The 14,715-nt window shown below is 40.9% G+C and overlaps 1 protein-coding gene across 6 annotated transcripts in view; it reads left to right on the forward strand.

Annotated features, from left to right (window-relative positions):
- Window positions 1–14,715, forward strand: part of NBAS (neuroblastoma amplified sequence) — a 315,339-nt gene that overhangs the window by 160,066 nt on the left and 140,558 nt on the right. For all 6 annotated transcript variants that reach the window (XM_029938273.1, XM_029938274.1, XM_029938276.1 and 3 more), the window contains 4 exons: window positions 1,141–1,254; window positions 2,829–2,942; window positions 5,905–6,062; window positions 7,049–7,138. In XM_029938273.1, the coding sequence (XP_029794133.1) occupies window positions 1,141–1,254; window positions 2,829–2,942; window positions 5,905–6,062; window positions 7,049–7,138 (476 nt within the window). The remainder of the gene's footprint in view (window positions 1–1,140; window positions 1,255–2,828; window positions 2,943–5,904; window positions 6,063–7,048; window positions 7,139–14,715) is intronic.

Here is a 14,715-nt window from a genome sequence, read left to right on the forward strand (position 1 = left end):
ACGGGGGCCGGGCCGCCCCGATAGTGACATGCTTCTTAAAGGTTGATACTTCTCCTTTAAATAAATAACCATTTCTTCCGACCATACATACGGAATCTTGCTGAAGCTTTTCTCTCCCTTTAAGTGTCCTTAATTACCTCATAGTGAGAATTGCTGTGATCAGACATGTTTTATTTTCCTACTCTCTGGGGTAAGTGAGACGGTAGGGCCAGTTTGGAGAAAGGGTAATACATTGGAACGGTGAGCACTCTGACCATTCCTGTCCATCACACGGGTGATGACATGGAGGTAGAATGTGGACTTGGAACGCGGGGTCGATTTTGCGGTGGGGAGGTGAGGGGAATGAGGGCGCAGGTGTGATAGGATGTACGTGAAGTTTTCAAAGACAAAACCGAATTCTTTAAAATTTTCCCTGAGGCCTTCCATGGCACTTGAAAAGGTGATCCCTTTTCATCGCTCCTGAATGTCAGCACATTTGCTGTTTCAGAAGCTGGGTGACAAAAGATCCAAGCTGTACATTATTTATTCAAAAGCAACAACAATTTTCATTTTTTAAAAATGTTTTTTATTTATTTTTGAGAGACAGTGTGAGCAGGGGAGGGTCAGAGAGAGGGGGAGACACAGAATCTGAAGCAGGAGCCTCTGAGCTGTTAGCACAGAGCCCAATGCCAGGCTCGAACCCACGAACCATGAGATCATGACCTGAGCCAAAGCTGGACGCTTAACTGACTGAGCCACCCAGGTGCCCCAACAATTTAAATTTTTAGAAAACAATTGTGTCTTAATTCTTTTTTAATTTTTTTAACTGTTTTTATTTGTTTGAGAGAGAGAGAGAGAGAAAGAGAGAGAGAGACAGCATGAACAGGGGAGGTCCGAGAGAGAGGGAGACACAGAATCTGAAGCAGGCTCCAGGCTCTGAGCTGTCAGCACAGAGCCCGACACGGGGCTTGAACCCACGAACCGTGAGATCATGACCTGAGCTGAAGTCAGATGCTTAACCAACTGAGTCCCCCAGGTGCCCCGATTGTGTCTTAATTCTTTTTGACCCGGATGTGTTTGCTTACCTAAAACTCGGACAGCCATGACACTCTTTGGCGATGTCCCTGGTTACCAGTCTTTAGTCATGTCTCTCTTCCATAGTGCGACTGTGCTCCGACCGGCTTGGCCTCATCAAGGAGTGTATTTGCCAGTCCCCCACGTGCTACAGACAATCCGCCAAGCTGCTGGGCCTTGCCGACTTGCTGAGGGTGGCAGGTAAGCTTTGAATGTTAAAGTGCAGGGTAAGGTTTCTGTGTCGTTCTTGACATCACCCGCAAAAGTCCGGAAACATGCTTCCGGATGTCAGAGAGCTGTTCTTGAGCAGGGATTTGTCTTTCCGGCAAAGACAGGCACGTTATAGAAATGTGTGTCCATCTGTCCCTCAAATGAGGACAGGTTCATTTGGGGCGCCACGAAGTGGTTGTGAGGGCAAGAGTGGCGGCCGGGATTGGCATTTGTGACCAGAAAGCATCCGTGCAGACCAGGTCAGGCCTGCGGGTTCAGCCTCAGTGCCCAGATGTCGTGTGGCATCTTTGAACCCGAACAATTTCTTAGAAAAATATGTGCATTTACTATTTGGTGGGGTTTTTACCTAGGTGGTCTTACTTCATCTTCTACTAAATGGTGGTGATGATGGTATTGTTTTTTCATTTTATAAGGGAAATTAAGGATCAGAGAAGTCCAATATTTTGCTCAGCAGGGTTGAAGAGCAGACCTTGGCTTCCGAGGAAAGTCTCTCTGACTCTGTCTTTCCTGTTTCTTTAACCACACTGTTCTGCTTACCACCGTCTCTTGATAATTTTCTTTTCTATTTCTGACTCACGCTTATCTCTGCCAGAAGAGTTGTTGGCCATATGTTTTATAAGCAATGGTTTGAAGTTAGACTTGTCCAAACCACATATTATAGGCTCAAAAGTAAGTGAGATTTCTGTTTATATTTTGAACTTTTAAAAACATATATATTTGGTATATTTAGGGGACATACACTTATTAATGTTTTAAAATCTTAATATAAATGACTTACTCTTAAGGTCTGCAGTTTTAGTAACTTGTCCTGTGTCTTGTCCTTTTCTGGTCTGTCTGAAAGCAGAGAGTTAGCATCCTTCCTGCGGGGCCACTGCGGCTCTGGGTCCTGTCACCCAGAGGGAGGCATTTGGGTGACGGGGGAGAAGTTAGGGGGAGAGGGATTGGAAAGCCGCTTCGGCCCTCACTGTCCCGTGTGCTGGCCACGGGACTTTAGCTCCAGCTAAAGGACATGACATCTAAATTGGCTTCCAAGAATTATTTTTTGAAAAGATTAAGATCTTTGTGTCAACATAAGCTGAATTTTGGTATGTTTTCTTAGAGTCTAGATACTTACTATGATAAATAAAAGTATTGTTAGTGAAACTATAAAAGTATACCCAATGTACTGTGTTTAAGTCTCCCTTCTTTGTATTTGTCATTTGTTAATTATAATTAGAAACAGAACATTCAAAGGGCAAAATATTAAGAAAAATAGCAAAATATTTAAAGCCTTTTCTGGGAGGAAAACGTTTTCTCTACCTACTTAGGTTGAAAGGTGGTCTGGGGCTGATACTGATCTTTGATCTCTTAGGAGACTGAGAGCTGATTCCAGGAGTAGTAAATAGATTGGAAGGTCAAGGTTTCCTTGACATTTGTCCTATAATCTTTTAAAAATCAGTCTAATCCCTACCTTTTATTTTTTAATTAATTCGAAATACAGTGTTAATGAGCTGTTTTATCAGTTGATGCTGCTGTCATCATTAACTCGTCTGCCTGTGTTTAAGGTGAAGACCCAGAAGAAAGGCGTGGACAGGTTCTGATCCTTCTAGTGGAACAAGCTCTTCGTTTCCATGACTACAAAGCTGCCAATGTGCATTGTCAGGAGCTCATGGCCTCAGGTGAAATAGACAAATTACTTAACACTTTGGGCAGGTCCGTTTTGCATGATGAGTAAGGGAAAAGGTCTGTTCTGGAGTCAGTTGGCCTGATTGGGAAGCCAGGCACATTTTCTTCAAAAGACTTGAGGACCAGTTTATGAGCACTGATCAGTATGTGTGCTATCTGCTTATCTACTAATGCAAGTCCTTAATGGGCTCAGGGGTTGTGTTTTAGCTGAGACTTTGGTTTCTTTCCATTGCCTATTAAAAATATGCTTGTAATTTTAAGAACAATTTTCTATAAAATATTTTAATGCCTTCTCATGTATTTGTTATATAAAAGAAAATTTAAAATTTTTGAATTACCTATGATCTGTGAGTAAATATTTCTAGTGTTTAATTTTTTTTAAAAAGGATAACAGTGCTTTTCAAAATGATTTTGAGAAATTAGTAAGTGGTCTGCAGCCCTAAAATTTTCTATATTGATATTTAAATTCCAGTCTTTGGAAGATCAGATTTTTCTTTTCCTAGAATAATTTCACTATGAAAGAACATATTTCCCCATGGGGTAGGAAGTGATGTTGTCTGATCGTAGACTCTCTACTAAATGATCTGCTTTCTGTAGCTGTCTCTGAATAGATTAAAGCTCAAGCCTACGTTTTTACCTAGTGTCTTTGCTTTCAGGTGAGTGGTTAAAAGTGTGGTGCTTCACCTCATCATAACTCACGGGCTGTACACTTAAGAGTTTTGCACTTCGTGTACACTGTTAAAGAAAAGTATTATTCTGTCATTTCTTAAAAATTGTAAGGGAGACATTATTCAAGACTTTTGCAATAGATGTTAAAGGGAGAGAGATCAGGCTCCATTCCAAATACAAGAAAGGCAGCTGGGGACTTAAAGCCAAGGAGCATGGGAGGGGCCAGTGGATGGCAAGGACCATGAGACATGAAGGTGAGTGGAATTCTTGCTGACCTGACTTAACGGGGTTCTTGCTGAAGGCAGGCCTGGGTGGTCGGGTGTCAAGGATGAGGGATGAGGAATTTGCTCCCATATCAACAGTGATCAGTTGTCAGGGGTGGGAGATTCTCTCTAAACTGATGTTTTGCAGGATTATTGCTGAAACTGGAGTCAGCAGGCTCAGCCAGGCCAAGGTGCAGGCCTAGTTGTGAAGAGGCTTCAAGAGAGCCTAATATTCGGTCAAGGAGAGAATCTTTTTCAGTATATCTATGAAAATGTTTAAAAGTCTGGGGGAAGAAACTCGGTGCTTTGTAACCTCAGCATTAGAAAATCAGTTTCACAAAAGAGCTACATTACATAATACTAACCAACATTATAAACCAGTTATTAAGTCAGTATTAATATTAACCAATATTGACTTTTTAACATTAAGTTCAGAATAATTATGCTTTTCTGAAAAAAAGTTTATTACTCTAAAATTATTTAGAGATCTTTGTTAAAGAATTTTACTCCCATAGGGCGTTGTACCTAAATGTCTACTTTATATATTTAGAGAAATTATTCTGGACCAAGCCCTTTGTACTTGGGGGGGGGGGAACCTTTCAAACTAGAACTTAGTACTTAGAAAAAAACCAGCCTGTTCAAACTAGAACTCCTTCCACTACAAATAAAACTGTATTTTAAAAATCTGGAGTATAACATTGTGTAGGAAAAAAATCTCGGCTCAGAGTCAGGGCTGACGTGCCTTGCTCTGTCCTTGGATCTCTGTCTTTTGTAAAGTGAATGAGTCTGTGTAGCTGCCTATGCTAGTTTTTCTTTTTTCACACTTGGCACGTTTACTAAGTGCTCTTAAATATAAATGTTATTTAATCCTTCAGCAACTCAATGAGAAAGGCATTATTATTGTCCCTTGGTGGCATACAGGAGGTAAGACACCCGGGACTCTCAGGCTCACACAAGTGCTTAATAGCAGTGTTGGGCTGTCCCCTCAAATCTTCTGCATTCAAATATCTGACATAGCTTTTTACTCAATGTCAAAGCTAAGTAGATTATTTGTAGTCATTGTCAGGTGTTCTAAAATGCTGGAGTCCAGCTCCAGCAGGTCCAGGGCTTCCTGAAGGATGGATGGTGTCGGCAAAAGAGAGTGAGAGAGCCTTGATTTCTTTCTGCTCACCAGGCAGGCATCTCTGCACTGACCCGAGAGTCAGCTTTATTTATAGAAAAAATGTATGGGGTACAAAACAGAAGTGGCAGTTGTCTTAGACAGTGATTTCTGATGACACATTCTTTGGTGTGTAAAAATTTCCCAGAACATAGATTGGTAGAAGATTCATGCACAATCTTTATCAATAGTGATTGATTGTAGGTGACTTAGATGCTTATCATATGGGGAAGGAAGGTAACCTCAGCATTCAAATACAAGACGGTGTTTTAGCATAGCAATGGCAAGAGTTAGTTCTTTGTGAGCAGGGGTCAATAGCCTGTTTTCTTGAGGGGAAGAAAAACAGGTTTCTCAGGAAACGTAATATTTGCTCCCATTATCACAAAGAAGAAATTCCTATAATAAGTTCCTTCACAAGGTGCAATTAGCATATTTTAGGATAAGGGAGCAAGTCACTCCTGATACCAGTCAACAAGGCACCCTGGGGGTCGGGGCTGAAGCAAAAATAATTGAGTGGGGGGTAGACATCCCTCGCCATCTGATGGCAGGAGGCCTTGCAAATCCGCCTGACCACAAGTTTTTCTCAACTTACTGAGTTCAGAAAGTGGATTCCAACACTAAAATGAAGCAGAGTTTATTAGAAAAACATGAAATGTTGCTACCCTTTCTGGATAATAAGCCTGTCCAACATTTCTTTTCTACTTTAATCCTTACGTGTTTCTTACGATTTATAAAAAAAGTTACACGTCTTCAAGGACCAAGTCTTTGGTAACACAAGACCTGAGCAGGAAGCCACCGAATTTCTCATGTTAGATTGGAGACTTCTTGTGAAAATCAGTTTGTTTTCTCTTGCTTGTTTTGCAGGTTATTCTAAGAGTTGGGATGTTTGCAGTCAGCTAGGACAATCAGAAAGTTACCCAGACTTGGCCACGCGTCAGGAGCTCATGGCTTTTGCTTTGACGCATTGCCCTCCTGGCAGCATTGAACAACTTCTGGCAGCAAGCAGCTCTCTACAGACGGAAGTAAGTGGTCCAGCAAAGTAAATCCCGAACTGTATGAAGTATGATCTGTTGGGTGTGTGGCTCTGAGATTTGTGATTGTTGTTTTAAATATTATAAGAATTTTAATTTATGGAAGTAAAATAGCTTGTCACTCTTGTGAAAAGGGATTTGAAGATATTTGGATATGAAGTAGTGTCATTGGCTTATTATAGTAAGAAACAAGGGTACAAGGCAAGTCTGAGAAAAGTAGGTAGTCCTTTTCAGAGGTAAATGATCAGATGTAATGGGGGAAGTTAGTGTTCTCAAGAATAAAACAGGAGAAATGGTCATGGAAAACACGTGAACAGCCAGCAGTGACGCCATCCCTCGGAAGTCCTTTGGAAATGGCAGGGAGCACTCTTAGTTGGGGAGATTCTTAATTTCTCAGAATTCGCAGGTAAATCTGCCCAAGGGTGGGTGATGCTCTTGTTGCCAAAAATATGGGAGAAATAAATCGAGGATATAAGAATACAGGAAGAGATTCTGGAATTCTCAGTTTCATATCCTCATCATTCAATACATTGTACACCAGGTTTTTCACCATTGGTGCCCACTTCTGAAATTGGGAAGCCGTTCAGGAAGTCCTGAAGTAAGCCTATTACCAAAAACTGTTCATTATGAAGTAGCAATTTTTTTCCTCAAAAGAGTACTTTTAAAATTTTCAGCCTACGTTGTAAAGTGAGGCATATTTAAAAACAGTTCCTTTAGGGGCACCTGGGTGGCTCAGCCAGTTAAATGTCCAACTTCAGCTCAGGTCGTGATCTTGCGCTTGGTGACCTCGAGCCCCACGTCCTGGTCTGTGCTGACAGCTCAGAGCCTGGAGCCTGCTTCTGTCTGATTCTGTGTCTCGCTCGCTCTCTGCCCCACCGCGGCTCACGCTTTATCTCTTTCTCTCTCTCCAAGGTAAATAAACATTAAAAAAATAAATTAATTTAGTTCCTTTAGAGTATGTCCTGTTCTCTTTTCAGATTCTTTATCGAAAAGTGAATTTCCAGATCCATCCAGAAGGAGGAGAGAGTATCAGTGTCTCACCATTAATCAGTAAAGCACTACCCGAGGTGAGTCTGTCTTCGAGGGAGGAGTTGAAAGGTGACTGTGAGTGGAGTGAAGTGGGATTTGTCTGGCCCTGTGTGTGTGTGTGTGTGTGTGTGTGTGTGTGTAGACTGTGGTTTTTTTTAAACTTGTTTTGTGTGTACAATACAACATTCATATTTTTTTAAAAAAGTACACCAGAGTGTCCAGCTCAATAAATTATCACAAAGCAGTGGCCATGAAGCCACCAGATAGAGGAATTATTATGACCAGCTTTCCACCAGTCCCCCCAACACCGTCTCCCAATGTAGTTTCTAGCCCTTCTTTCTCCTTCTGGAAATCACCAGTGTTGTAACACCAGATCTTTGTGGCTTTTGTTCTTGTCTTAAAGAATTTTATTACCCATCAAACCCTTCCAATATGATTTGACCTATTTTGTACTTAATAGAATGGGGTGTGCTCTGTATTTTTTGTGAGATTCCTTCATGTTCGTACATATGTGGTTTATTCACTGATACCACTCTGAGGAAGTCAATTGCAGTATGCTTATTTTACAGTTTATCTGTCGTAATGTTGATTGGCATCGGTGTCTTTTTAATTCTGGCTACCCAGATGAAGGTGCTTCGTCATTCTGTACATGTTGCTGGTACACACATGCGTTCCTTTCTGTCTGGCATCTGTTTGCCTAGGCCTGGGAGTGTATGTTAGTGGGTGTTTATACATTTAGCCTCTGTTGATAATCCCAAATGATTTTCCAAAGCAGTTTTGCCATTTGAGCTTTTTAAAAAATTTGTTATTTTTTTCTTTTTTTTTCGTTTATTTTCTCTTATTTATTTTGAGAGATAGAGAGCATGCATGGGAGGGGCAGAGAGAGGGGAGAGAGAGAATCCCAAGCTGGCTCCTCACTGTCAGCGTGGAGCCTGATGTGGGGTTTGAACTCATGACGTGAGATCATGACTAGAGTCGAAATCACGAGTCTGATGATGCTCAACCGACTGAGCCACTCAGGCGCCGCCGATTACACTTTTGATAGCAGTGCTTGGGTTTGCCGTTTACTCCAATCTAGCTATTTGGCATTATTAGCTTTTTAAGAATTTTAACTATTGTTTTACGTATTTAGCGATATCTATTTGTGATCTTGGTTTGCATTATTTTATTACTAATGAGATGGGATTAGTTCTGGAGAGAGAGCCTTTCGTAAGGTATCTGTTCAGTTCTCTTGCCTGATTTCTATAGAATTTTTCTCCGTTCCCCTTGCCTCACTGAGATTCTTGTGAGTAAAAAGTCTGAACCACTTACGCATGTACACGTCTTAGGGCAGTTCATCCTGGGAGAGAAAGGAAGAAGTTCTCACCCCCAATACCATGTTTTTCTTGGTCAATGCTGGTTTCACTTCACTCTCCAGGCCTACTTCTAAAAACAGAAAATTGGCCTTTCTGTTAGGTTGAAGAAAGTAGCCCAGTTTTTGATATTCTAATTGGGTCAAGTGAGAGACACTAATTCTCTTTATAGGTTGGTTTTCCATAGGATTCCTTTAAATGGTAAGCTTCACTTTTCTTTTAATGTTTATTTATTCTTGAGAGAGAGACAGGTGGGGGAGGGGCAGAGAGAAAGTGGGGTAGACACAGAATCCGAAGCAGGCTCCGGGCTCTGAACTAGCTGTCAGCACAGAGCCCGACGTGGGACTCAAACCCACGAACTATGAGATCACGACATGAGCTGAAGTCGGATGTTTGACCGAGCCACCCAGGAGCCCCTAAGGTTCACTTTCAAAATGGGAAATGTCATTCCTTTTTCTAATACCTATTTTGTATGAAATCTATTGTGGTAAGTGAGCTGTACTTAATCTTTTTTTTTCTTTCTTTTAATTGACTGTATCTATTTTGCCTAATTCCTTTGCAGTTGTATAGTCATCGTTACTTGCAAATGGCTACTACAAAGCTTCAGTTGCAGAATCTATTGATGGAGTTACTGAGGAGATACTTAGCTCTTGTGCCTAGCGGACTACGTATGACTATGCCATTTCTGTAATTCTTTCTTCTCTATTAGAATTCAGCTTGACACACATATTGACTCTACCTGCCGAACCCCCAGTTCAGTGCCAAGTGCATTACAGCGTTGCTTGTAATTGATTTTTTTGTCTTTTGGGAGTTTTCTCCTCCTCTTCCTGTAATGGTGCCTTCAGGACACCATCCACCCGTGGATTTTTCTATAGTGAGGAGATGTCCTGTCTGCCCACCGTTCAGTATGGTCGCCACTCGTCACCTGTGTTGTCGGGTACTTGAAATGTGGCTAGTGCACCTAAGGAATCAAATTGTAAATTTTATTTAATTTTAATTAAGTAAAATGTAAATAGCCACATGAGGCTACTGGCTACGAGATTGGATGTCACAGTTGCAGATTAGACACCGAGCGGGGGATTGCGCTCCGCCGTCAGCTCTGCAGGCAGTGGCCTTTGTGGTTGTAGTTGCACTCTCTCTGGGTGGAAGCTGTAGTGTCTTCCAGGGGCCGGGGGTGTTGTGGGGGTGTTTTGTACTTGGGCATGTTTTCTCTTGTAGTCATATTGATTACTGTTTGCTTTCACTGGAAATGAGAGCACGTTACATTCTGTGGTGTTTTCTCTATGAGATTCAGAATGCTTTTGGCCAGCAGTCACTTAACGTCCTGTGTTTTAGGAGGAAGTGGCCCGACTGTACCGTCTTTCAAAGCCCAGTCGAAGACCTACTTCCAATGAGATCTTCTTGAGCCCAGGTTTTGTATCTTTTGAGCCTCTGGTCGTTCTCCAGGGGTTTGGCCACATCTCCTGTCTTCCTGTCTGTCTCTCTTGCCTCATTTCTTTCCACGCCTCCCAAACATGTGCTGGGCTTCAGTCCCGCTGACCTCGCCACCATCCTCTGGAGTCGGCTGTGTCACACTGTGGATGTTACTTGGGGTTCTCTGGCTGCCTCTGTACCCTTCTTGCCTTGTGCTCTTGCCCTCTTTCTTACCCTTTGGTCCCATCTGAAGTAATCAGTTTTCTTCACAAAGTCTTCCTTGAGTTTTCTAATTACCCTTCCCTCTTTGTCACCCACACATTGTCACATCATCGTGTCAGCACTTGTGCAGTGTGCTCTGCTATTACGAGGTCATGGGAAGGATGTCATTTATCTTTGCACTCTCCATAGCATGGTTGTCACGTAGTGAATGCCTAGGAAATGTTTGCTAAAGCCCTCTTGGAAACTCCCACTGCATGAAGATGATTCTGTGGTAAAAATGAAATAGAAAGTAGATTTTAGCTTAAAATAAAAGAAATATCCCATTTAGCTCATATATTTGGGCTGTGATGGAGGTTGAGATCTGATATGTCTTGGGTAGTGTGCGGGGTGTATTGTTTCTCTGTTCAGTCAGTATAGAATTGCAGTGTATTTGCCGAGTTCAGCTCTGTAAGCATCTTCTGAATCCTCATCCTTCTTTATAAAATCCATGAAAAGCCTTTGTGACTTTGGGTTTCCTATTTTCTGCTTCTTCAGTGAATTAGAAAGTGTCAACCGGGCCTGTTAGTGGCTTCTTTGGAGAAGGACATGCTGCATCACCACACGTGGGCACATGGTGCTCCGTTCATCTCCTCAGTCAATGAAGGAGGCCCCCAGTGGTCCTTACACGTTCTACTTAGCACAGGAAGGAATTCTTCCAAAATGGTCCTTTGTTTTAATCTTTCTCTATTTGTTTTTGTAGCTCCTTAAAAAGCTTTCTTGTCTTCATGTGTCCTTTCTCAGCAAGCTGTAGGAAATCTAGATCTCATGAAGTGCAAATCTAAATCCTCAATGAACACATTATGGCTTTGATTCATGAAGCACATTTCAGAATATTATAGCTACTATTATTAGATTAAAATCCAGTGCTCAGCTGTAAGATGCTGTGCGTTACACATTAACGGTAGATATAATAACCACACTAAATTGTAACTCATAAATGAGAGCTGACTATATGTGTAATCTGCTTGATGCTCAAGACTTTCATTACTCAGTTGTGAAAATAATAATTTTTACTTATATAGCCAAGCAAAGTAAAGATGTAATTGCTATACAATAGCATTTGCATTAGTTCAAGTGGAGCCTACAAGTTTGAAGATATTGGCTCTTGTCCCCATGAACAAGATATTAGTGTATAAATAGAACAGAATGTGTATTTTGTGAATAACGACCAAAATTACAATTTTCCAGTTTCTTATTAATGTTGGTTATTATGCTTTTTAGATGTAGCAGTATTCCACCATTTAGAGTACATTAACGTTTGTTTTTAGCTAGTATTAGTTCTATCACTTAGCCAATGGTGTTTTCCCCCAGATAAATCTAATTAGATTTGGAAATGGATTATATATAAGGTTTCCATTAAAAAATCATTTTCACTGTGGGAAAACTTGTTATGAACGTTTTAAGTGGCTATAGATTTACACAACTAGACTAATTAATGTTTATAACTGTGGCACGGGCTAGGCATAGAGCGATTTCAAATTTATAAAAGGACTGTTTAGAAATCTCTGAAAGCGAGTGCACGTGCGGCTGGTTTTCAGCATCGTAGACAACCGTTTCTTCTTCCATTCGCTGGGTAACAGACACATGGGTTGCTTTTATAACTTTTGCTGGAAAATATGGAAATAATAGAAATATGTTTTGATTTCTCATGGGGGTGTGTAGGAGCAGAACGGCACCACTGCACATGTATATGTATTCAACATTTGAAGAAATTGCCAGTTGCTTCCCAAAGTGGCTGCACCACTTTCCTTCCCCACCAGGAAGTACTAACAATTCTAGTGTCTCATTCGCAAGAGCACTTGTTATTACCTGGCTTTTTGATGAAAGCCATTCTTTGGGACGTGTGTGGTTCTCTCATTATTATTTTAGTGTGCTTTTTCCGAATAACTAATGGTAACGAGCATCTTTTTGTGTGCTGCTGCTTATTGAATTGTAAGAGTTTTGTTGTTTTGTTTTAAATTCTGGCTACAAGTCCTTTCTTGAGTACGTGATTTGAAAATATTTTTCTCTCCGTGTGTGACTTGACTTTTTTATTTTCATAATGGTAGCTTTCAAAGTGCAAAAATGTCTAATGTGGCTGAAGTCCCACTTACCAATATTCTTTTATTGCTTGTGCTTGTGATATTGTATCTAAGAAATGGATGCATAACTCAAGAGTGTGGGGATTTATTCCTATGCTTTTTTTTCTAAGAGCTTTATAGTTTTGACTTTTGTGTTTATTGATAAGTAATAATAAGCCACTTTTTGTGTGAAATAACTGTATGCTTGAAGAATATTCACATATGAAAAGGTGAATGTAGAGCTTCTTACCATACACAAAAATTAGTTCAGTGGGATATTTGTTTTGTTTTCTTTTATGTTTCATGATAGCTTATTCCTTTGTAAAAGATTAAAAAACTTTTTTTAGGGGTGCCTAGGGTGGTTCAGTTGGTTAAGCGTCGATTTTGGCTCAGGTCATGATCTCACGGTTTGTGGGTTCGAGCCCCGTGTCGGGCTCTGTGCTGACAGCTAGCTCAGAGCCTGGAGCCTGCTTTGGATTCTGTGTCTCCCTCTCTCTCTGCCCCTGCCCCACTCACACTCTGTCTCTCTCTCTCTCTCTCTCTCTCTCTCTCTCTCTCAAAAATAAATAAACATTAATCCAAAGCAGGGTCCAGGTTCTGAGCTGTCAGTGTAGAGTCTGCCATGGGGCTTGAACTTACAAACCGTGAGATTGTGACCTGAACTGAAGTTGTACCCTTAACTGACTGACCCACCCAGGCACCCCAAGGATTTTAAATTTCATATTTAGTATGCACAAAGACATTAATAATTTGAAGTTTTAAAAAGTTTCATCTCGAATGGATTTTTGTTACAATTATTCCTTTACTGTTTACCACCTCCCCCCACCCCCCTGGTGTGTTTTAGAATTTTGGTTTCCAAGCTCATTGTGGAGCCATTCCATTCAGTTTACTTTTTATCTCCCTTGACCTTCTCTGAGGATTCTGTAGTTTTGTGGTTTTCCTCAATCTGTACTCTTCATGCTTCAGTCCAGAACCGTGTCCTGTTTATACCTTTTGACACAGGACCCCCTACCTCTTGTAGGGTTGAGGACATGAGGAATTCAGGCATGGAGCCAGTGAGGGGTCTGGGCCCTGTCCTAGCTCTCTGCCTCTGTACTCCTGCAGTTTTATATGAATACATAGTCCCAGGCAGTGGCTTTGATCCTCTTACAGGGGATCCTTTTGATTCACAATTCCCTAGAGAAGAACATTTCACCGCTGCTGCCCGCATCTCAATTCTGAGCCCCCTCATGTTGAATTCCATTGAACTTGAGTGCCTTTCTACTTCTGTTTTTAATTACTCTTAGTATTTTGGAGTACCGTGAGCACATGGCAACACGAGTTCATTGCTCCTTCCTGACTGGAATTCATAATGGCTTTTTTAATTACAAAAATAACATGGTCTTTTATTTTAGCAATCCATTTAAGAGGAGGCATGGGTTCAGATAATTGACACTATTTAGCATATTTTATTCTTGAAAGTACAAAAGGAAAGAAATATAAAACATCTATGATAAAATATTAATAACATTTGTTAACTTTTGATAAGTATATGGAAATCCGTGGTCACCTTGATCTTTCTACTTTTCAAAATATGAACTACGAGCCCCTCTTGGGTGGGTTAGTTGGTGAAGCGTCCAACTGCAGCTCAGGTCATGATCTCATAGTTTGTGGGTTTGAGCCCCGTGTTGGGCTCTGTGCTGACAGCTAGCTCAGAGCCTGGAGCCTGCTTCAGATTCTGTGTCTCCCCCTCGTTCTGCCCCTCCCCTGCTCAGGCTCTGTCTCTCTATCAAAAATAAATAAACATTAAAAGAAATAAAATATGAAATAATTTCATCAACAGTAAATTAATATGTAAGTTCTCTTTCTTAGTTCTCATACCATGAAGCCCACTGCTTAGAAGCGAACATTTTTAAGTTTATATATATCTTCCAGGTTTTTTGGTAGTATAAACAGATTTTCTGGACAACTATTGTCTGTTTCCTGGAGAATTACCATTTTTTAAACTAAAATGGATTCATACTGCATATATTAATTTAACAGTTAAAAACATTTCTTTAGCATTTATTCCTTTTTGGGGAGACAGAGAGAGACAGAACGCAAGTAGGGGAGGGGCAGAGAGAGAGGGAGACACAGAATCCAAAGCAGGCTGCAGGCTCTGAGCTGTCGACACAGAGCCTGACGCTGGGCTTGAACTCACAAACCATGAGATCATGACCTGAGCCGAAGTCTGACACTGAACCGACTAACCACCCAGGTGCCCCTGCATATATTAATTTAAAGCTTGGTTTTTTTCCATGTAATGGAAAAGGACAGCTGCCCTTCTTATATACAGACGATTTATATAATGGCAGGTTAGTGGTCGTTTGATGTATGTACAAAAATGTATCTTTTACTTTGTTTTTGAACATTTTTTTTGTGTTTTATTTTCCTCTCCTTTAGACTTAGCTGCAGTGAATATTTTATTTACACATTTGCATAGTTCTGCATTGCTCTGGGATAAAGTGGTTAGAAATGACCTCCTGAGACAGAGAATTTCCTGTTTTCATA

This window comes from Suricata suricatta, chromosome 4, assembly GCF_006229205.1.
Source record: "Suricata suricatta isolate VVHF042 chromosome 4, meerkat_22Aug2017_6uvM2_HiC, whole genome shotgun sequence".
NCBI lineage: Eukaryota > Metazoa > Chordata > Mammalia > Carnivora > Herpestidae > Suricata > Suricata suricatta.